Raw genomic sequence first — 24,025 nt, 5'->3', positions numbered from 1 at the left:
CTACGACTGACATGTGTTAATACCAAGTATATTGCAGTTTCTTTCATCGTGACCATTTCTGAACAAAATCAGCTAGAAAGATGATAGCTTCATCTTATTAGCAGAACTTTAAGTAAGAGCTTAAAGAACTTTCTTTCATATGCTTAGAAACTGTAAAGTGTTACAGAAAATTACTGGTGATTAATTAAATACTCAAGGAAAATATGCAGGAAAACACAGAAATTTAACCTATGAACATATCTCTTTACTAATCATACATCTGTAGATGCAACTAAATATGCACACATATCATATAATGTTAAATAATGACCAAAATGACTTTATGAAATACAATTCCTGATGGACTATTCAGTTATGCTTCTAACAAGAGGGGCCTAAGAGAACTGGGTCATCCAATGGAGATAATAGTTAGAAACTAGATTTAAATACAGTTTTAGATTCTGTTATCAGGAGATCTTTTAAAAACATTTTTTTATTTGAGTATAGTTAACATAGAATTTTACATTAGTTTCAGGTACACAACATAGTACTTCTCTATATGTCATGCTGTATTCACCACAAGTGTAGCGACCATCTGTCACCACACAATGCTATTACAACATTACTGACTGTATTCCCTATGATTTGCCATTCATTCCTGTGACTTATTCATTCCACACATAAGTGGAGGCCTGTAGCTCCTACTCTTCCTCACCCATTTTGCCCATCCCCCCAACCCCTTTCCCTTTGGCAACCAGCAGTTTGCTGTCTATATTTATAGGCCTATCAGGATGTTCTTAACAGCATTTAGGAAAATTATGGTCAGATCGGCTCAGTGCTTGATGGACATGCTTGGCATGTTCAAATCTGAAATACAGTCTTTTGTACAGGACTACTGAATAATTATGTGCAATTTGGATGACTCTAGGGAGCATGCTCAATACCCTGAATCAGTCTCCAACAATTACAGAGGCTTCCTAAGTCCTGGGTGGCAGACTCAAAATGCTCTGGGAGAAAGAGAAGAAACAGAAAATAGCTCAGTTCCTGCCTTCAAGAAGCTCAATCAGTAGTGAAAATAATAAAAGTGCACATATAAAGGAAATAAATCCAATCGAGAAAACAAATTTTCAACAGTACTCCAAGTGGAGTGAAGTTAAACCTAAGGTTGAGTCAGGCTCTGAGGAAGAGAAAAGCATGTTGTGGCAGGAAGTGGGGCAGACTTTCAAGTGGGACAGTCCATTCAGGAGGAATGACATGTAACAGACAGAATGTGAAAATAAGCACAGCACATGCAGATTTGTTCAAGTTGAGTCAAGAGTCCATTTCATAGATGAGCAAGAGCAATGGTTGTGGTGTTAATAGGAGAGTGACTCAAGATCTGGAAGCCAAGAAGAGACATGAAGACTTGACATATCTTTCAGTAGGAAATATTCTTTGTCATGATGCTAACATCCTCACCAGCAATAACGTTTTAATTTTATCATCCTAAAACTATACTGACAAGAATATCTGAAATAAACATGACAGAAGAGTCACTAAGGCAGGAAGGTCAATCAGAATGACTGCTATTCAAATTGATGTTTGCCAGAATCAGAATAGTAGTTAATCAAACAGAAAAGGAGAGTAAATGAATGAGACACAGAGGAAAAGTATCTGCCTAATAGTCAAAAACTGAAGGAAAGGTAAAAATAAAGATTGCTAAAGAAATTCTGAGTGACTATCTTCATATGCGACACTCAAATGCTATCTGAAAACGTATGGGTTTTTAAGAAATAAGTCAACTTATAAGAATTTCATAAACAAGTAAAAGGATCACATTCCTTTGTTCTGGCCAGGCCCTTTAAACAGCATCATTGCTAGTTTAAAGTAAGGAAATCTGAGAATGGAAAGGGATTTGAAATGCTATCTTGCTTTTTAAGGTCCTGTAACTAGCAAGAAGCAGAACCGAGATTCACATTTAGAACTGGCCTTAAATGAGGTCTTTATTCCATTAATAGAAAAGGCTGTTAAAAATGAGCCCTATAAGGGGCGCCTGGGAGGCTCAGTGGGTTGAGGGTCCGACTTGGGATCAAGTCATGATCTCATGGTTGGTGGGTTCAAGCTCCGCGTCGGGCTCTGTGCTGACGGCTTGGAGCCTGCTTTGGATTCTGTGTCTCCCTCTCTCTCTGCTCCTCCCCTGCTCTCTCTCTCTCTCTCAAAAATAAACATTAATTTTTTTTAAATGAGCCCTATAACCTATAGTGGAGAAATTGGATGGGGTGATACAACCATTGTCAAATTTGGCTGAAGGAAGGAAGAAGTGACATGTACTCTACAACTGTCTTAGGTACTGTGTTAAGCAGCAAAACACCATCTACACAAATACACATGCATACAAACAGACAATCACATCGATGCATGTGTCATTCTCACAAGACCCTCATAAGGAAGTCATACCATTATCCCCAACCAACAGACTGAAACCGAGAACTTGAGAGATTAAGTGCTTAAGGAAATAAGAGCTACTCACTAGTAGGGCTATAACTCAAAATTCATGACCTTTTTACTCTTATCATGCTATCTGAATTTCTTCATTTGAAAACAGAGACAATAACAACCAGAGAACCTTTCTTGAGGGCTTTCTTGAAATAATCAAATGACATGATATCCCTTAATCAACATGTTCTAGTAAGAGTGAAGTATTAATTAGACTTCACAGATAGTAGTTCTTTGTTTTCATCCAAGAGTAATAGAAACTTTGGCTAAATTTAAGAAAGAATACCCCAAGAATACCATAAATGACACTATATTACCGTTAGCTCTATTAGTCCTGAGTTTTCATTCCTAACTGTGTGAGGCTTTTGAGAGCAGGACAGCTCTTCGCTCAAATGAATACTTAGCACAGTGCTGGGTACACTGTTTATGTTAATAAATTTTCATTTTATGAATTAATGGATTGCTAAATAGTAGAGGCCTTCAAGGTATTTAAATTTCCAGACAGGAAATCTGTATAAGAAGACTAGAAATTCAACTGACCAGGGAAAGAACAAACAAACCAAAAAAAAAACAACTTTAAAGGTAAATTACTACATTTTGTTTTCAAACAATCCTTTCTATTCTCCCTTATTCTTTGATGCTAATACACATAGCCATTATGAAGATTTTCCCTGCACTCTGCAGCTGGTATTAGAAGATTCTGCCTGAAGTCTTGCTGTTTTCTGAGAGGTGAATAAGTAATCAACAGGGGTTAAAATCGGTTTTCATCCACACCCCACAGAGGTAACCCCTCTTGTTCGAACCACAAGCTTGGCTTCACATCAAGTGCCTGTATTCCCTTATTTCCAAAGGAGTTCACTCTGTTTTGGTCCTTCCCTGGCCTGTGTGATCATAACCTCTGCAATGAGATCAAGTTACTTCCGTTTAAAATTCTTCAGTGACTCACCACTGTTTTTCAGAATAAAATCCAAATTCCTCTGAACAGCTTACAAGGTTACATATGATTTGCATCGTAACCTTCCTCTCCACTTGCTTCCTTTGCCACTCTCACTCCCCCTCCACTAAGGCTCCCAGCCCATCCCCACTCTGTCCTCCTGGCTTTGTACATCCTGCTCCCACTATTGGGGATAATGTCCCCTATTCTTCCACCTGGTGTTTGATGCATAGTAAAAATCCAATACGTGTCTTGTTAGGGTTGATCATTTTTCTTTGAAAATCTCAGGGATGCATTAGGTGACAGTATATTAATTGCTGAGACTTAAAAATCCCTATTCATACTAATTCTTTCTTAACACACACACACACACACACACACACACACACACACACACACACTTTTCACTTTTCCAAAGGACATGACTTATTCCTACCTCATGTTTCATCTGGAAGTTCTGCACAAGGTTGAGGTCAGTGAACATCCGAATTGTACACAGTGCCGTTTCTAGGTCAGACAGCTCAAAGTCACTGAAACTGAAGTCAGTAATTTTAAGTGTCTGAGCAGATGGTACAACAGCAGCCTTAGGTGAAGAGAGAAGAACAAAATGAAATAAAGCTGTTAATTTTATAAAGCAGCAGTGATTCACAAAGTTTTCTCACTTTACTACAGGGAAATAGTGCATTGTGTTTATTTTTTCTTTCTAATGTGTACTCTAGAAATCTTTTGGTATAGGAGCTACTTCTTTTTTGGTTTTGCTTTTCAAATGAATCACTGGGGGAGGGGTGAGTAACTAATACGGTTCCAGGAAGATTAGGTAGAGGAGAGATGGTGACTACTCTGAGGTTGTACCTACAACAATAAGCAAAACTAAGGACTCCAGTGATCTGGCCCGTTTATACCCACTTAGTCTTAGTCATTCAGCAGATATTTACTGAGTAATTATTCTGGACCTGTCCCAGTACTATGGGCTGGGAATCAAGTGGTGAGCAGGATAACGATAATGTTCTAAGTATTGAATTCTCAAGACAATCTTATTAAGTTGATACTCTAGCTCTATTTTTTCAGGTACAGAAGCTTTAAGCACAAAGAGGCTAACTGCCTTACCCATAATAGCCAGCTAGTTAAGGAATGGAGCCCAGCTTCGAATCCAGGCGAACTATCCTATTTTCAGATTTGACACCATCTCTACTAGAGACGAAGTCACCCAAGCCTGGTCATGAGTCACCTAGAGTGCCTACTAAAAAATACCTCAGTGATTCTGACTCAGGAGATCTGGGATGGGTCTTGAGAAGCCAGTTTTGTTTTTTGGAGGAGGATCTGTTTTTTAATTAGTATCATTGGTTTTGATTCGATTATCATTTAATTGTAGTAAACACCCCTGAATTCTTCACATATACCTTGCTCTTTTTCACCTGCTTTTTGTACCTCCTGCTTCTCCGATAAAGTACCTACTCTCTTTAACTGATGGACTCCTTTAAGACACAGCTCCCATCCAAAAAAGGACTGGATGCCCTTCAGAGCAGACCCCACCTTGGGAATACCTGTTTAATTACAGGAAGTTCACTATAATGTAATTTCCCGTTTATCTGTCTCCTAAGTACAGTGGGATCTATAGGCAGGACTGTATCTTTGTACCCATCTTTGTATCCACTGTGACTACTGATGGATACAGCTTTGGTATTTCTTGACATGAACATTTATTAAATGAGTGAGAGGGAAAAATTTTATTCCCTTCACTTTCTATGAGTCATAAGTTCCAGTTTTAAGGTCCCAAAACCTCCAAAGAGGGGGAAGCCCATTAACTTGAGTTGGAAAACTAGCCGACCTGGCAAATACATTCCAATCTGTTATACTATTTAAAAATTTGGGAGATTTTAACAACGACAGCAAAAAAGGATTTCTGGCTTCGGAAAAATCAGGCCATTCCGAGCCCCAATTCTCATGAAAACACTGGCCAAGGCCAGGGCACCTGGCTCCCTCAGACTGAGCAGAACTTTCAGGCTCGTCTCTTAGATTTCCTATCAGGCCCCTGTGGGCATCAGAACATGCAGGAACCCCATTCCTTCACCCCCTTGACCATCCCCTCCCAGCACTTCAACTGCTTTAGCCAGATTGGACTGCAATCTACCTGATGAAAAGAGGCTTTAACTTGGTGCCAGGCAGAGAGAAGACAAATTAGGAAATCTGAACCCGATTTCTTCCCCTTAATGTCTTTTCCTCATCTCCCTCCAAACCTCTTACTTTTCCTATGAGTATCTAGGATATCACTACTCCACTTTACCTCCATCTTTTGGGAAGTAAAAAGATCAAAATAATAAAATCTCATGAAGCAATCCACAGCTTTCCCCAACCAATCTTGGGGTGCTAGCCCATTCTCCTGCTCGCTTGACCTTTATATTGTACTCATGTATACCAGGCATGTTTAAACTTTAAGTTAATGCCCCCCTCTTCATATTCCAAACTAAGAATTTTTTCCCAAGCCCAAAATTCACGAGAAAATATGCCTTCTGTTAAGTCAATTCCACAGGCTACTGCGTGGGCTGAAACAGGGGAAGAGAGGAGGATTTAAATGTTTAGATAAAGGGCTTCATTGTTTACACCGGCCTCCGACATCAGAGATTGCAGCAGTCAACTGGAGCGCAGCTCAGAAGTGTGGAGGTGGGAATAAGCCCACCTTTTAACTCGAGGCAGATTGCTGCTGTTTCCCTTAAACAGACTGCACTCAACAAGAGAACAGATGTTTTTTCCTTAGGGCACCATTATTCTTATGGAAGAAGTTTTCTTTCTCTCCTTCCACAAAGGATATTCTAAAAGCTATGGGACAAAGGCAGCCAACACAGCTTGTGCCTCTCCCCTTGACACTCTAATTCCCAAACCCTCTAGTGAGAGAAAAGAATCTTTTGCTTGTTCTATCACACCACACCACCGACTCAACCTTTCAGAGATGATCCAGTGGGGATGTATAAACATTTTCCTTCAGAACCTGGTGGTCAGTGATACATGGGTTCAGAATTCTCAGAACTGATTGCTAACAAGCCATAAGAAAGTTGGATGTCATTTATAGCCCTTGTAAACTGCTTCTTTGACCATCATAAGACAATTCAACTTTCCGTTTTTCTCGAAAGGTCTTGGGATAAAGGTGACTTTAGATAAAACATATTACCTGTAAATATTACTTCCCATTTTATAAAACAAAATATTCTACAGTTTACTAATAGCAGAGAATAGGGTTTGTGGTATTTCTGGGATAGGCTATGTTATATATAATTCTGGATTTTCATAATCGCTTCTTTTAGTGACACCTTATTTTGTTAAGTGACTTTAGGGGATAATATAACTTATTGCATCGTGGTATTGAAGACTAGCAGAAATAACATTTTTAAAAAGATTTTATAAAGCACATTTTATAAATGTGTATGTGTCTTCTGGTTGCATAATCCAATTCAACTATCATACCATCTAATCCCAACAAATACCGGTTATTCCTCTACATGGAAGCATAATGCCTGTGACTCCCCAGGCAACAGTGTTTAGATATTTTATTGCTTAATTCAAATATCGTTGAGCTCTTCTAGAGTTGGGAGTTTAATCTGTGTCAAAAATAACCAAATATGGAATGCAAAAAGTACACGAAGCCCAGTGGGTTAAAGATTCAATCTGGTAAAAAGGTCAATAGTATAATATCATTTTTCTTCTATAATTGGATCTGCCACTCAAACTAATGAAGAAACTAGGCTAGCTTTCATGACACTTTAGAGGGGATTCTTCATTTAAGTCACGTTTTTATGACTTCCTGTTTTTTATGATCCTCTTTTCTAAAGCTGTGGCTCTTTTTCACCATTTTTGCAAAATTTTTAAAAAACACAACCAACTTTGGCAGTGAAATTCACTAAGGGTGGAACGAAACACATCCTTGGGAGTAGGGCTGGATTGGGTTAAAGGAAGTAGTAGTATTCAGAATTTTTAAAATACTTTAATTTCTCTGCCATCATTACTCAAAAGCAGTTGTTCTGAACACCATCTTGACGGATATGGAGCTAAATGTTAAACTGACCACCAGCTAACAAAATCCTAGATTAGCTACCACATTTGCATTTCAGCATTAGATAATGACCATGAAAAGAGGGGCTTTAAAGTGAAGCACATGGTAAAACGGTATGTTTGCTATTAAGGGGTTCTAGTCCCGATGTTCCACAGACTTTATCACCCTCAACAAGATGTTCAACCACTCTGTCAAATTCTCACCTGTAAAATGAAGGGGTAGGGGTGGACTAGAGTGTCTCTAAGGTTTAATATTCTGAATTTATGGTATATTTATCTCTCTGGCCACAGGACTCCAGGACCTCTTATTGTCTTCTCCTTTGGAACCAGAAGCCACCCTGTATGGGGCACCTGAATCTTGCCACTGACCTTCCTGTACCAGGCTCAACTCTCTCTCCGACCCTCTCATCATTTAAGGTAAATGGATGGATGCACCGTAGCTGTTGTGGCTATGTTGTGTTTTTCATGCTCGATTCCACATTCGTGTCACTGTCAGGCTTCTTGACACATGAGAGAAAGGAATCTTCCACAACTCCTGGCTAAACAGAGGACCACTCTCTGCATGAGTGTAGAGGAGGATTAGACTGGGTATGTGGCAGCCTCTTTACTTAGTGTAGTAATGCTCTAAATGAAAATTTGAGTTTCCTGAAATCACCATGTTTTGTTTTTTTTTTTGGTGGGGGGCGGAGGTCTATACTTTTGCCATTTGTTTTTAAGGTTGATTAATACTCTTTCTCACTTCCAGGCCTCTTTAACTGTTTTTCCTCCACTTAGAATGCATCCCCCCAAGTTTTCATATAGCTAGTTCTTTTCTTATCCTTCCCAGCTGCACCAGGGAAACATTCACTGGTACATCCCTTTGGGAGATACTATAGCCAGACTCCATCAGCATCTATTTCAACCTTCTACTGGTGAGCCTTCATTTTTTTGAAGAGTTTAGAAAACTCAAAAATATACTTCTCTGCTCCCGTTGCGGCCAGGGTTCTAGCTTAGTTTTGGTTTCTTCAGTGAACTACAGGCATACTTTGCTTTACTGCGTTTTGCAGACATTGTGTTTGTCTGTTTTTTTAAACAGTTGAAGATTAATGGCAACCCTGCATCGAGAAATCTGTCAGCACCATTTTTTCCTACAGCATCTGCTCTCTTCATGTCTCTGTGTCACATTTTGGTGATTTTCACAATATTTCAAACTTTCCCATTATTATTCTATGTGTTATAATGATCTGTGATAAGTGATCTTTGATATTACTACTGTAATTGCTTTGGGGTACCACAAACTGTGCTCACATAAGATGGTAAACTTAGTCGGTAAATGTGGTATGTGTTCTGACTGCTTCACCAGCCCGCTGTTCCACCATCTCTCTCTCTCTCCCTCTCCTGAGACCTCCCTATTCCCCGAGACACAACAATATTGAAATGAGGTCAATTAATAACCCTGCAGTGCCCTCTAAGTGTTCAAGTGAAAGGATGAGCTGCACATCTCTCACTTGAATCGAAAGGTAGAAACGATTAAGCTTAGTGAGCAAGGTATGTCAAAAGCCATGGTAGGCCAAAAGCTAGGCCTCATGCTCTAGTTAGCCAAGTTGAGAATGAAAAGTAAAAGTTCTTGAAGGAAAGTAAAAGTGCTACTCCTGCGAAGGCACAAATGATAAGAAAGTGAAATAGCCTTCTTGTTGAAATGGAGAAAGCGTTAGCGGTCTGGATGGAAGATCAAACCAGCCACAACATTACCTTAAATCAAAGCCTAATCCCAGAGCAAGACCTTAACTCTTCAGATCTGTGAAGACTGAGAGAGGTGAAGAAGCTGCAGAAGAAAAGTCTGAAGCTGGCAGAGGTTGGCTCATGAGGTTTAAAGAAAGAAAATTCTTCATAACATCAAGTGCAAGGTGAAGCAGCAAGTGCTGATGTGGAAGCTGCAGGAAGTTCTCCAGAAGATCTAGTGAAGATAATTAATGAAGGTGGCTACACTAAACAACAGGTTTCCAATAGAGAGGAAGCACCTTCTATTGGAAGAAGATGCCATCTAGGACTTTCACAGCTAGAGACAAGTTATTTGGAAATATCTTCTTCCATTCAGTAGGCTGCCTTTTTGTTTTGGTTTTGTTATGTAAAACCGTTCTTGTTTGATATAGTCCCACTTGTTTATTTTTGCTTTTGTTGCCCTTGCCTGAGGAGACAGATGATGTCAGAGTTTATTGACTATGTTTTCTTCTAAGAGTCTTATGGTTTCCACTATGACCTTTAAGTCTTTAATCCATTTTGAGTTTATTTTTGTATATAGTATAAATGGCCCAGTTTCATTCTTTTGCACGTAGCTGTCCAGTTTTCTCAACACCATTTACTGAAGAGACTGTCTTTTAACCGTTGTATATTCTTACCTTCTTTGTTGAAGACTAATTAACCATAGGTCAATACATTGATTGACCTCCTGACCTCAAACCTCCTGAGCACAGATTTCTGCACTCTTTAGTCAGTTGCATTGGTCTACGTGTCTGTTTTTTGCCAGTAGTAAACTGTTTTGATTACTCAGCTTTGTAGTATAGTCTGAAAACAGCAAGCGTGATTCCTCCAGCTTTGCTCTTCCTTCCAAAGGTTGCTTTGGTTATTGGGGGGCTTTTGTGGTACCATGCAAATGTTAGAATTAGTTGTTTGAGTTCTGTAAAAAATGCCATTGGGGGTGACTGGGTGCCTCAGTCAGTTAAGCGTCCGACTCTTTCACTCATCTCTAGGAATTTTTTTCTTTCCTCTTTGATTTGTTCACTGACCCATTGGTTGTTTAGTAGCATATTGTGTAGCCTCCATGTGTCTGTATTTTTTCCACTTTTCTTCTTGTAATTCATTTCTAGTTCATACAGTTGTGGTTGGAAAAGACACTTGATAACCCTCTTGTTGGAGTGATCCCTTTATCATTATGTCATGTCTTTCTTTTTCTTGTTACAATCTTTGTTTTAAAGTCTATTTTGCTTTTTTTTTTTTTTTGCTTCTATCTGCATGAAATATCTTTTTCCTTTCCTTCATTTTCAGTCTATGTGTGCTTTTATTTTTTTAGAGAGAAAGAGCAGGGGAGGGGGCAGAGGGACAGAGAGAGAATCTTAAGCAGGCTCCATGCTCAGCAGAGAACCTGATGCAGGGTTCAATCTCACCACCCTGGGATCGTGACCTGAGCTGAAATCAAGACTTGAATGCTTAACTGATTGAGCCACCCAGGCACCCCTGTGTGTGTTTTTACATTTCAAGTGAGTCTCTGTAGGTAATGTATAAGTTGGTCTTTTTTTTTTAATCTATTCAGCCACCCTATTTCTTTTGATGGGAGCATTTAGTCTATTTACATTTAATTACTGACAGATATGTGGATATGTACTTATTGCCATTTTGTTGATTGTTTTCTGGTTGTTTTTGTAGTTCTCTGTTCCTTTTTCTCTTGCTTTCTTCCCGTATGATTTTGTGACTGTCTTTAGGGTCATGTTTTTATTCCTTACTCTCAATTTTTTGTATATCTATTGTAGGCATTTCATTTGTGGTTACCATAAAGTTCATATATAACTTCCTAGGTATATACCAGTCTGTATTAAGTTGATGGTCACTAAAGTTCAAGCACATTCTAAAGCATTAGATTTTCACTCTCCCCAATACATTTTTTGACATCATATTTTACACATATTTTGTGTATTCTTTGAATAATTATTGTAGATATAGAAAATTTTTATTACTTTTGTCTTTTAAACTCCATAATAGTTATATAAGTGGTTGACCTAGTACCTTTACTATATCTTTACCTATACCAGTGAGATTTTTTAAAATAATTTTCTTATTGCTAATTATGGCTTTTCCTTTTCCATTTAATGAAGTATCTTTTAAAGTTTCTTGTAAGGTCAGTTTAGTGGTGATAAACTCCTTTAGCTTTTGCTTATTGAGGAATCTCCTTATCTCGCCTTCAATGCTGAATGATAACCTTGCCAGGTAGAATATTATTGTTGTTGTTGTTTTCCTTTCAGCAGTTTGAATATATCATACCACTCCCTCTGGCCTATAAAGTTTCTGCTGAAATATCAGCTGATAATTTTATAGGGGCTCCCTTGTATGTAACTAGTTGTTTTTCTCTTGCTGCTTTTAAGATTATCTCTTTATCTTTAACTTCAGACATCTTGATTATAATGTGTCTTGGTATGGGTGTCTTTGGGTTCATCTTTTTGGGGCTCTCTGTGCTTCCTGGAGTTGAGTGTTTTCTTCCTTCACCAGGTTAGGGAAGTTTTGTGGCATTATTTCTTCAAGCAGGTTTTCTGTCCCTCTCTCTCTCTCTTCGCCTTCTGGAACCCCTATAATGTGAGTGTTAGTATGCTTAATGTTGTCCCTTAAACTATTGTCACTTTTAAAAATTTTCTTTTCTTTTTGTTCTCATTGGGTGATTCTCCCCTACCCCTACCCTAATCTTAGAGAATCTGTACTTCTGCATCTTCTGCATCTGCTGTTGATTCTAGCTTTTCATTTCAGTTATTGTATTCTTCAGCTGATTGGCTCTCTTTTGTATTTTCTGTCTCTCTGTTGAAGTTCTCATTGTATTCAACCATTCTTCTCCCAAGATCAATAAGCATCATTATGACCATTTCTTTGAACTTTTTTATCTGGTGGATTGTTTATTTCATTTATTTGTTCTCTGCAGTTTTGTCTTGTTCTTTCATTTGGAACATGTTTTTCTGTCTCTTCATTTTGCCCCCTGACTCTCTGTGTTTGCTTCTATATATTGAGTAGATCAGTTATGTCTCCTTGTCTCAAAGGAGTAGCTCTATATAGAAACTATCCTGTGGGGCCCTGTAGTGGAAACTCTCCTGGTTACCCATCCCACCCAACACCACCCTCTGGGTGTGGCAGGGTGGAGGGCCAATCACTGGTTGTGGTGGGGTGAGGTTACCTGGGGCAGTGCCACTGTCACCAAGGCCACCCATCAGGTGTGGTGAGGCAGACAGCCACTTGAGAGGAGCACTGGCCAGAGCTGGTGGGTTGGGTGAGGCAATTTGCAGGGAAATGCCAGGGTAGGGCAAGCAGTGCTAGCACTGTAGATGGATAGTGTCAATAACAGCACCTGCTAGGTAGGGCAGCTACTCAGGACAAGTAGGTAGAAGGGGAGTGAAAAAAAAAATGGCATTCACAGTACTTCTATCCCTGGATGAAGTTCCAACAGATCCCAAATTAGTTCTGTGCCCTAAATTTAGTCAATTAAATTAGTCAATGAATCTCATTCACATGTAACACAGGTACTTTTCAAACTCTTGCCTCTACTCTGGGACTCAGAGCAAGTGAGACTGTGCACATGCCCTTTATGAGTGGAGTCTTGATTTTCTTTTGTCTTCTGGCTCTCCTGGACTTAAGCCCCACTGGTTTTCAAAGCCAGATGTTATGGGAGCTCATCTTCCCAGTGCAGGTTTCCTGGGTCAGAGAACCCAATGTGAGTACTGGATCCCTGTTCCTCAGAGAGGGCCTTTGCAATCATGATATCCTCCCATTTTGCTGCCATGCTGGGGAGGTATGAGTCCTGAGTTTAGTAGACTGTCTCTGCCTCTTTGCCACTCATGGTCATCTTGATGCGACTATTTCTTTATATCCTTAGTTGTGTAAAATCTTAGGTCTGCTAGTCTTCAAGTTGTTCTTGGAGATAGTTGTTTTTAAACAAAAACAATTTTTTGTTTTGAGAGACAGAATGTGAGCGGGAGAAGGGCAGAGAGAGGGAGTCACAGATTCCAAAGTGGGCTTCTGGCTCTGAGCTGTCAGCACAGAGCCTGACGTGGGGATTGAGCTCACAAACCATGAGATCATGACCTGAGCCGAAGTCAGATGCTTAATCGACTGAGCCACCCAGGCACCCTGATAAGTTGTTTTATATGTAGTTGTAGTTTTGGTGTGTCCATGGGAGGCAGTGAGCTCTGGATCTTGATTGCAAATCTAAACATTCTATTTCTTGAAGCATTAATGTAGCCAAAACCTAGATTCAATCTTACCTTGCAGGTTGCTGAATTACAGTGTAGTATGAAATCACAGACTTGCCACATCTCTTATGTGAATTACTACATATACCTCAGACCATTCTAGATATTCTAGAATGTCTCTATATTATATAATTTCACAATGCCCTACACTTTAAAGTTATAGCCTTTTTTCTGATTATAATCATATAATATTGTATAATTATGTTATACATACAGTCCTTCACTATTCAAGTTCAAAGAGGGTAGAGACTTATTTATTGTTATGTGGAGCCCACATAGAGTAGGAGGTAAATATAAATGTGTGAATGAAAATCTTTTTGATATCATCAAGCACCTAACCAGCTCTCCATAATATTTAATTTAATTTAATTTAATTTAATTTAATTTAATTTGGCAAAGAGTTATAATACAAATGTTAACATCAATAATGAACCATGCTGTGTCAGAAACAACAGATATATTATAGAATATGCTTTCTTACCCTATAGTTCAATTATGAATTTTATTTGCTTTAAAAATTTTTAAATATAGTTGAATTCTTTTCATCTGTACAATAAATATTTCATTACTATAGTTTTTTAACAATCAGCTTCAGCTTGTCTTAAGTCTCATTAAAGTTTGATTCATTCACTTCCAAGAACACTGGAAACTCATGATGGGAAAGCGATGACCAATATCCTAGCAACTCTGGCAAGAAGTTACTCAAAATGGTCAATTCTAGATTACTGCCCTCGAGTAGAAAACTGTTTAAACTTTAAACAAAGGTTTACACTTGTTCTTACAACACATGGTACATTTTTCTTCCAGATAGTCCACCTACCTCTTCCACTTAGACTAATTTAAAAAATGAGTGTATACTTCATTGAAGGGCACATTATTAGAAGGGCTCAGGCAAAAAGACTTGGAACATGACAAGGTACATCAAAATCTTGATGCTGCTACTACTAGACTGAGAACTGATTTTCCTCCCACTGTTACCACTACTAACAACTAATACTTCCTGGGCACATAGGTACCAGGAACTCCACTCACAACTCTGCAGGGTAAATTCTTCTATTATCCTCTTTTTATACATAAAGAATCTGAGACACGGAGAAGTCACAGATTTGCCTGAGATCATGGAGCTGGAAGTTGAACCTGGTTTCTCTCTAGCCCTATGCTTCTTTATGTATTTCATCAACTATTAAGTTATTTCTAGTTTCATAATCATTTTAAGAAGAAAGAAAGCAAAATCTTATTGGATACTGAAGGAGTTTGGGTTATGTTATTTCAGGCTAGATTATAGGCTCTCTAAAACTTTAGATTTTCCAGAATCTACTGATTGATTCACTCACTCACTTAACAAGATATGTAAACCAGGTTCTTATTCAGCAATCACTAGATGGTAGCTATGATGATGATGATGACTCAAGAACTAATAGCCTGATGGAGAGGATAGGCACATAAATAATTGAAATACATAGTTTTTAAAGTTTAATGACACAAGGATGTTAGTAGTTTGCACATGCTCCCTAATAACACAACGATAGATAATGAAAGTACATACTTAACTACTTTTTTTAGTCACTTGTGATGGTTAATTTTACGTCTCACTTGACTAGACACACTAAACACTATTTCTGTGTATGTCTGTGAAAGTATTTCTGGATGAGATGAGCACTGAATCAGTGGACTCAGTAGACTTCCCTCTTCAATGTGGGTGGACATGATGCATCTGTCCAGGGCCTGAATAGAACAAAAGGTAGAGGACGGAAGAACATGCCTTTTTTGCTTCCTATGAAGTTGGAATATCTCATCTCATCTTCTCAGGCCCTTGGACTTGGATTTCAAGCATCAGCTCCTCTGTTCTCAGGCCTTTAGACTCAAACTGAATTATATCACTGGTTTTCCTGGGTCTCCAACCTTGCAGACATAACAATGCTGGAATTCTCAGCCCCCATCACTGTGTGAGCCAATTCTTCAGAATAAATCTCTCTCCTACTAGTTCTGTTTCCCTGGAGAATATTTTTCTAAAGTCAAAGACAACTGACAGACTGGGAAAAGATATTTGTAAATGACATATCGGACAAAGGGCTAGTATGCAAAATCTATAAAGAACTCACTAAACTCCACACCCGAAAAAAAAAAAAATAATCCAGTGAAGCAATGGGCAGAAAACATGAATAGACACTTCTTTAAAGAAGACATCCGGATGGCCAACAGGCACGTGAAAAGATGCTCAACGTCACTCCCCATCAGGGAAATACAAATCAAAACCACTCACACCAGTCGAGTGGCTAAAATGAACAAATCAGGAGACTATAGATGCTGGTGAGGATGTGGAGAAACGGGAACCCTCTTGCACTGTTGGTGGGAATGCAAACTGGTGCAGCTGCTCTGGAAAACAGTATGGAGGTTCCTCAAAAAATTAAAAATAGACCTACCCTATGACCCAGCAGTAGCACTGCTAGGAATTTACCCAAGGGATACAGGAGTACTGATGCACAGGGGCACTTGTACCCCAATGTTTATAGCAGCACTCTCAACAATAGCCAAATTATGGAAAGAGCCTAAATGTCCCTCAACTGATGAATGGATAAAGAAGTTGTGGTTTATATATACAATGGAAAGCCACTTGGCAATGAGAAAGAATGAAATCTGGCCTTTTGTAGCAACGTGGATGGAACTGGACAGTGTTCGGCTAAGTGAAATAAGTCAGACAGAGAAAGACAGATACCATGTGTTTTCACTCTTATGTGGATCCTGAGAAACTTAACAGAAGACCATGGGGGAGGGGAAGGAAAAAAAAAAGAGAGGGAGGGAGGCAAACCATAAGAGACTCTTAAAAACTGAGAATAAACTGAGGGTTGATGGAGGGGTGGGAGGGAGGGGAAGTAGGTATGCGCATTGAGGAGGGCACCTGTTGGGCTGAGCACTGGGTGTTGTATGGAAACCAATTTGACAATAAATTTCATATTAAAATAAATAAATAAAGTCAAAGAGAATCTATCCTGAACTTTATATAAGACAAACAACCTTTTTTTTTTTTTTAAATTCAACTGTTTCTCATTATGAAGGCCTCTACACAAGTGTAGAGGGTGGGTGCCTCTTTGTTTACTTAATAGAGAAATAAAACTTTATAGGAAATAATCTATTTGTAAAGTGTATAGTCTCCTTGAAACCCAAAAAGCATGTGTCCATGGAAAATAATATACTTGGGTAAGGTAAATAAAAGGATCATTTAAAAATTATTGAATTTCTTATTTTGGGTGGATGCCTCATGAAAAAGGTTTATATTTAGCCTGTGGCAAAGTCTCTGGTCACCTCAGAAGAAAATAAAGACATGTGGCCACATGGCTACACAACTTGCTCGACTGTATAACCTTAATACAAAAAAGGTCACACTGCTATCAAAGGCATTCTACCCGCCTTAGGTCTGAAGTATCAAATCTCAAGAGCTAAAATAAAAATTACAAAATAACTCCTAACTGCCAACTGTTACGGCAAGGCTCCCTTATTCAGAAAGTCATTTCTTAAAATAAGTTTGAAAAGAAGAGCAGATACTGAACTTGGCCATCCATAAAATGTCAAATTCTTCCAATTAGCTTCAGTATTGTATAAAGGCATTTTGTTACATTACTCCTGACGTTTATTCATTATAAATGTTAGGATGAAAAGAGGTTTTCCTCAATGATCAGTTATTGAAGGAAACTATTTTCAGGCATAAAATTAATGTAAGGTATCTCATGGTTTCATTGGTAGCTACAAGCAGAGACCCTCAGTTAGGTGTTTTAAGCTCTCCCTGTCAGTCCCTGATCACTACCCCCACCTATTGGGGCACCATTTTATGCGGAGCAGTTTGTTTCTAGGTCTTTGAATAAAGCCAGTTTGACAGCCATCACGTTATACTTTACAGAAGGCTAATGTCTCTCTTCCCTACTTCTAACATGTACAGAAAACATGTTTTTAAAGAAAATATCCATACCACTTACAAGCCTGTTAGAATTTATCTTTCTCTAAGAGGGAAGTGAATCCAAATACATATGAAAAAGAAATCTTACTTATTCAAAGGGAAGTAAATAACCAATTTAGTATGTGGAACCGAATCTTATAGAGAATACAGAAGTGAATAAGGCACAGCACGGCTGGATTAGCATATTTTCTTCAATAACTATACCAACATGTTTTATGACTTTTCCTTCTTTCTAACATTATATAAATGTGACTATTTATTTATTTGTTTTCAAATGTTTTTACTTACTTTTGAGAGAGAAAGCATGAACTGGGAAGGGGTGGAGAGATTGGGGGACAGAGGATCCGAAGTGGGCTCTGCAGAGAGCAATGAGTCTGACACAGGGCTCGAACTTCACGAACTGTGAGATCATGACCTGAGCCAAAGTTGGATGCTCAACCAACTGAGCCACCCAGGTGTCCCTAAATGTCATCTTTTAAATCTCAATGGCAAAGAGGTACAGAATATAAAAACTAATGAGCATACAGTTTTCAAAACCATGCAAAGATGGCACATGCTAATGTCAAGATTCTGATAATATGTACATATGCTTATAAGTAAAACTCTCAGGGTAAATTTATGACTAAATGAGGAATTAGTCTGGTTAACATCTATTTAGTATATAAGAAGCTGAAGAATGGTGACACTATATTCTGGAGCTAAGATTACCATTGGAAGTAATGTACTAGTGAATTCAAAGCAGAAAAGATAAGGTTAGCTTGCCGAAGGAAAGCAGGAAGAATCAAACAGAATTTACTAAGTCTTGCCAATGTGGAAAAGACACAGCCCAGTTAATGTTATAGACATCTATAAAAACGAATGTATCAACGGATGGTATACAGAAAGTCCAAAGGACCCAGACGGTTTCAGGGTCATTCTAGCACTGTTTGAGGAAGAGTGTGCCTTCCTGGATGCCGTAGGTTACTATAGTTCAGCGACACTGGTTATCAAGATCATAACATCAACTCTTTGTTATTATTGGCTCAAAATTTTCTATTTATAATTTGACTATCCATATATAGATTTTCTCAAAAAGTGGGGGATGTGATGATCATCTTGATACAAGGAATTAGATCTATACTCTGCCACTGACTTGGGCATCAGGGATTTGAGTCAGAAACATGGCTCTGCCCTTTGCTGCTGTCACCTGCAGCAGGAACACACTCCTGATCAAGAAAGTTCACATGACGTTTCTGGCTCTGAAAGATTAAGGTCAAGATGAAGTAAATTCTGTTCTAGGAAATCCCGCCTGAGAGGTCAGCTTCTCCCTATCTCACTATTTTGATGCAGAAACCTTTCAGGATCACGAAAGGGTGAGTTTGCTTTTATATACATTACATATGATTCAGAAATTGCTATAAAGCAGAAGCTATAGAGATAAACTGAATAAGCAGTGACCCCACGACAAAACTGAGCTTATTTCAAAAAACTAAGCTCTAATACATATTTATTCTCTGCTCTTCTAACAAAAGAGGAAAGCAGAAAAGGAAACCAGTCAATCAAATACTCAGTTACTGGTAATAAATACTGATTTCATTCTGATATCTTAACTAATAATTTTCTAATAACCATTGCCAGGTAGCTGGGGTTCATTTATTTTTATCTCAACAACTTGTGACTAAGGATCATTAAAGATATATGGTAAAATGCTTAGTTTAAGGCCTTATTTCTGCTACACCCAATTTTAAGTCAAGAGAAATGAGATTAAAAACTCAAGTAAAACAAAGGGGAAAAAATAAGGATTTTGAGTTTCCTATCAACTTGGTTATACTTTTGTTATAATTAGAGAACTTTTCTGGAAACAGGCATAAATATTTGGTATACTTAAATATATTATTTAATTCTCTCCAGAACTAACTTGTAAAAATAAAAGTGAAGAAAACATTAGGCAGCTTTTCAATTTATTTTAGGTCTTAAATTGCGATAAATAATCAGATACACGACAAAGCAACTTTGGTAGTCGCTGGATGATGCAGACACCTGTGCAGTCGGGGCTGTAAAGGAATTTTTATTAGGCTGATGGAAAACCAGTATTGCATTCAGTTGCTGAATTTCAACCAATTTAAATAAATTAGCTGACCTATAAGTGACGTAACCCTAAATTTCCCAATGCAGCTGCCAGAAATCTATTTTCCAAATGAAACAACAGATGGTTTTGAACAATACTGCAATATAGCAATTTTCAGTTATTCCAAAGCGTTTTTCTCTCGCTAAAATTATAAAAATAATTGAGAAAATAATTTTCAGATTTTTTCTGAAAGATTGCCATTTTCAAAGTGAAAGCAAAGTTTAATATCCTAGTGATGTTTTTAGCATTATCTTCAGAAATTGCTCTATTTGCTAGTTTTTATTTATCTAAAACAACACATGGCAGAGTGTAACCTTGCCCTCATTTTAGAACTAATTTAATACTCTTGCAGTGCTCGCAAGCACTTCAAGATGTATCTTTCCATGTGATAATGTCCAACTCACAGTATGCATTTAGTTAAAAACTTCATCATTCTGGAAGGATGAGACCAACAGGCCAATTAAGCCTGATGTGAAAGATATTTATAACCTATAAACCTCTGTAAATAATTGAAGAACTGTTCGTTTCTTCAAATACCGCCATGAACAAAATAAATAAAGTCCATCCCGAATGAGGCTAACCCCGAAAGAAGCTTAACCTTTCAGGTGAAACATCCCAAGTTCCTTAAACTGTTCTTGGCAAATAAATGACTCTGCTTTCTACTCACTGGTTTAACTGAGAACATCTGTAAGTCCTCAGCCTTCCTTTTCCAGCTCATTACCTCTCCAGTGCCACACAGGGGAGTCTGGGCTTTGGATCTGGGCTGTCCGGAGTTAGTACTGGCACCATCACTTAAGACCGGGGAGATCCCGAGCAGGACAACCTAAAGCCTCTCAATCTCAAATTCCTCACATTCCACCTGCTAACCATACGGACCTGATAGGTCTGCTGTGGACTAAATACACTTAGTGAACACACACAAAGAACTTCCAACATGCCATGTATGAGGTAAGTGCTCAATAAATGTAGCTATTCTTATTATTATTACTATCATCGCTTCCCTCTTGTCTCGCTCAATGCCTAGGCTGCTCCAAGGTCCAGATCTCTTCCCTGCCTTGCACTGCCTCATTGCCGTACCTTTGCCCTCCATCCACGAACATGCTGGTTCTTTTCCTTGTGAGCGAGCCTTGTGCACAACACAAAGCAAACCAAAACAAAAACATCAGCCAGCATCCTTAATAACTACTTCTCCACTCCTTGCTTTATACAAAACTTGTCTTTTAAAACTAGTCCATATTCATTTCCTCCGTTTTGTCACCATTTACTCTTAACTCTCGCAGTTTTACTCCTAAAGCTGCCGTCTGAACAATCACATGATCACAGAATGCAGCAGCCTTCCTCAGTCCCACTTCTCAACCTTCTACAACCAACAGGACCTCCTTTTTGAAACTTCTGCCTTCTGCGCCACTGCCCCATCCTAAATCTTCCTCCCTGTTTAACGACCACATCTGTACCTCAGCCAGGTTCTTTTCCCACTCCTTCCACAGAAACCCAGATTCCCAAAAGTTCTGCCTTCAGTCTTTCAGGCCCCTCTCCCAACCGCTCTACCCCCATGGGACTGCCCCAAACCGCAAGGCTGGACCTCCAAATCGCCACCTCTGTTCAGCCCCTCCCCACTCCAGTCCTGCCTTTCATGATTACTGAAGATGTCCATTGAGTCCTTCCACCAGCACCTCACACTTACCACGTTCTAAGTCAAATCTGCCAAGTTTTCCTTCTTAATATTTCCACTTTAGTTAATTCATGGCACCATCATTTTTTTAATGGTGGAGGTCAAAACATTTCAATCATCTTTAATCTTCTCTGTCCCTAACAGCTCATAACAGACAGCACAGTGGTTGTATGCATGGGCTCTGGAACTAGACTGTGTGAGTTTGTATCCTGACTTCCCCTCTTTCTGCCAGTGTGACCTTGAGCAAGTCACTTGGCTTCTCTAACTTCAGTGTGGCCCTCATAATATAGCTGTGTAGTTTTCGTGAGAAAATGTAGGTAAGGCCACAGAGGGTTGGCATTTGGCCAGCTATGATGATGAGGACAATGAAAAAGAATCTCAGTGATCTGTTCACACCCTTCTCATTCTTTACAGACTCCTGTCACATCTCACATAGACCTCATCTGTGTTATCTCAAGTAAATTTCAACTCAGAAGGGGAGCCTTTGCTGTAAATGTGTAAGTGCCTCAAATTTTCATTAATCTCATCCACGACCTAGAACATTTAACATTCTACTTACATTATCAGTGTGCTTTTTCTCTCATAGCATACTAAATAACGATGTAATAAGAATTCAGGAGCTGACCTTATTTGAACCCAATTTCAAGTAACATTCCATAGGCCATGTGGTCAGACATTAAAATCACTCTCAAGTCTCAATAATGCAGAGCAGATTACTGATAACAAATTATAAAATCTTTGTTGTCATTACCCTAACCAAACAACCACCTCACAGTCAGTCACCTGTTCACATTGTCCCCAGGAGCTGAAAAGTAAATTTAGTTTTGGCCTAAGAAAGATGTGACATTATTGAAAAAAAAATTCAGAATCATATAATGTACTACAAAGTCAGTATGTTATCTTTTGCTTTGGATCATCAGTGACTCTTTAGCCCTACAATAAAGTAGAACTGATTAAATATTTTTATGAATGTCCGTCTAAATATTTACCACATTTAATTAAATGGGACCATTGCTGGGGTGCCTGGGTGGCTCAATCAGTTAAATGCCCAACTCTTGGTTTCAGCTCAGGTCATGATCTCATGGGATCTTCATGGGTTCTAGCTTTGCATTAAGCTCTGTGCTGATGGTGTGGAGCCTGCTTAGGATTCTCTCTCTCTCTCCCTCTCTCTTTGCCCCTTCCCTGCTCACTCTCTGTCTCTCAAAGTAAATAATAATAATACAATAAAAAAAATGGGACCATTGCATTGGAAGTAGTTATCCTAAGAGAAGCATGTTTATGTATTAATTAAATGTCTGTAGTCAGTCACTTCTACAAAGAAAGAGAATTACCGCTAAGGATTGGAGCTCTCTTGTTTCTTCCTCTGCTGCTGAAGCGTGATACGACAGAACCTATAGGGTAAGAAACCAAAGGAAACAGGTTATCCAAGAGAAAACTGCCAAATGTAGACTACAATCTCAAGCTCGAGATTCTGCTAAAACTTCCTGGAGAGAGAACTAGACACCTCAGAATGTCAAATCTTGTTTGCTGCTTTTCTTCAACAGAAAGAAAAATCCCAGATTTGACTCAATTGCTTGTTTCAGAAGACCAAAAGGTATACTCTCTCTGTGTTTAGAGAAAGTCTTGTCACTTTTATTCTGACACTGTTGATGTAATGAACACATTATTGATAAGCGATGCTACTGGCTCAAAGTTGGCAGAAAATTTATTTTGTGCTTTTTCTTTTTGCACTGCTTTTTAGAAAATAATACTGACTTCAGTTATTTTTACTTGTGAGAATTACGAAAAAATCTTTTGCATAAACTGACACTTAACATTGACATTTGGAAAGCAAGGAGTCTAGAAGAAGCTCTCAGGGGGAGGGCTGTAACTACTCTAGAATTTCATAAAGAAAAATGGCATGGCTAGAACATGATGTCACACAGATCAAGATAGGCAGCGCTGCCCCATAAATCCATCCAGTAACATCTGGGGATGTGAGGCACTCAGTGAGGGGACAAGGGGGCCTGGGACCCTGCTTTCAGCACCTAACTAGTACACTTTCTCTTACCCTAGTAGAGTTAAACAGACAGGCTTACTATTTTCTCATCACTCAACAGAAGAATCATTAATTCCCATATTCAAAAGTAATGACTTCAAAGTAATAGGATAATATTTTAGACATTCTTTTGAATCAGAGCAGTGGTCATATTTAAAACATCTACCATATTTTTTAAAAAATATTTTTTAAAGTTCATCTTTGACAGAGACAACATAGATTTACTAAAAACCCCAAAGATATTAGCAAGATTGATAAAAAGGTAAGCCATTTTCAGACTTAAATTGATACAGGAATAACATACCATTCTAAGTTTTAAAAAATAAATTTTGTCACACTGGAGATGATAATAATAACACCTTACTCATACGGTTGTAATGATTAATTTTGTTAATACAGGCCTACCTCTGAGATATAGCGGGTTTATTTCCAGACTATTGCAATAAAGCCAATATTGTAATAAAGGGAGTCAAATGAACTTTTTGGTTTCCCAGTGTACATAAAAGTTATGCTGACACTATGCTATAGTCTATTAAGTGTGCAATAGCATTGCTTCTAAAAAAATATATGATACCTTATTTCAAAAACACTTTATTGCTAAAAAAAATGGAACCCATCACCTGAGTTTTCAGCAGGTCCTAATGACTGATCACAGATTAGCATAACAAATACAATAATAATGAAAAAGCTTGAACTATTGTAAGAATTACCAAAATGTGACACAGAGACATGAAGTGGGCAAATGCTGTTGGAGAAATGATGCTGACAGATTTGCTCAACATAGGGTTGCCACAAACCTTTAATTTGTAAAAAATGCAGTATCTGTGGCAAGCAATAAAACAA

At 38.4% G+C, this 24,025-nt stretch overlaps 1 protein-coding gene across 5 annotated transcripts in view; it reads right to left on the bottom strand.

Moving 5' to 3' along the window:
- Positions 1 to 24,025, bottom strand: part of PDE5A (phosphodiesterase 5A) — a 142,110-nt gene that overhangs the window by 33,490 nt on the left and 84,595 nt on the right. For 4 of the 5 annotated variants that reach the window (XM_030313153.1, XM_030313156.1, XM_030313155.1 and 1 more), the window contains exons 11-12: positions 22,476 to 22,535; positions 3,825 to 3,971 (exon numbers count right to left, since the gene is read on the bottom strand). In XM_030313153.1, the coding sequence (XP_030169013.1) occupies positions 3,825 to 3,971; positions 22,476 to 22,535 (207 nt within the window). The remainder of the gene's footprint in view (positions 1 to 3,824; positions 3,972 to 22,475; positions 22,536 to 24,025) is intronic. The other variant, XM_030313157.1, reaches the window with a different exon arrangement.

Source organism: Lynx canadensis, chromosome B1, assembly GCF_007474595.2.
Source record: "Lynx canadensis isolate LIC74 chromosome B1, mLynCan4.pri.v2, whole genome shotgun sequence".
Classification (NCBI taxonomy): Eukaryota; Metazoa; Chordata; class Mammalia; order Carnivora; family Felidae; genus Lynx; species Lynx canadensis.
Note: the sequence above shows the minus strand (reverse complement) of the source record. Positions and strands in the feature narration are given on the sequence as shown.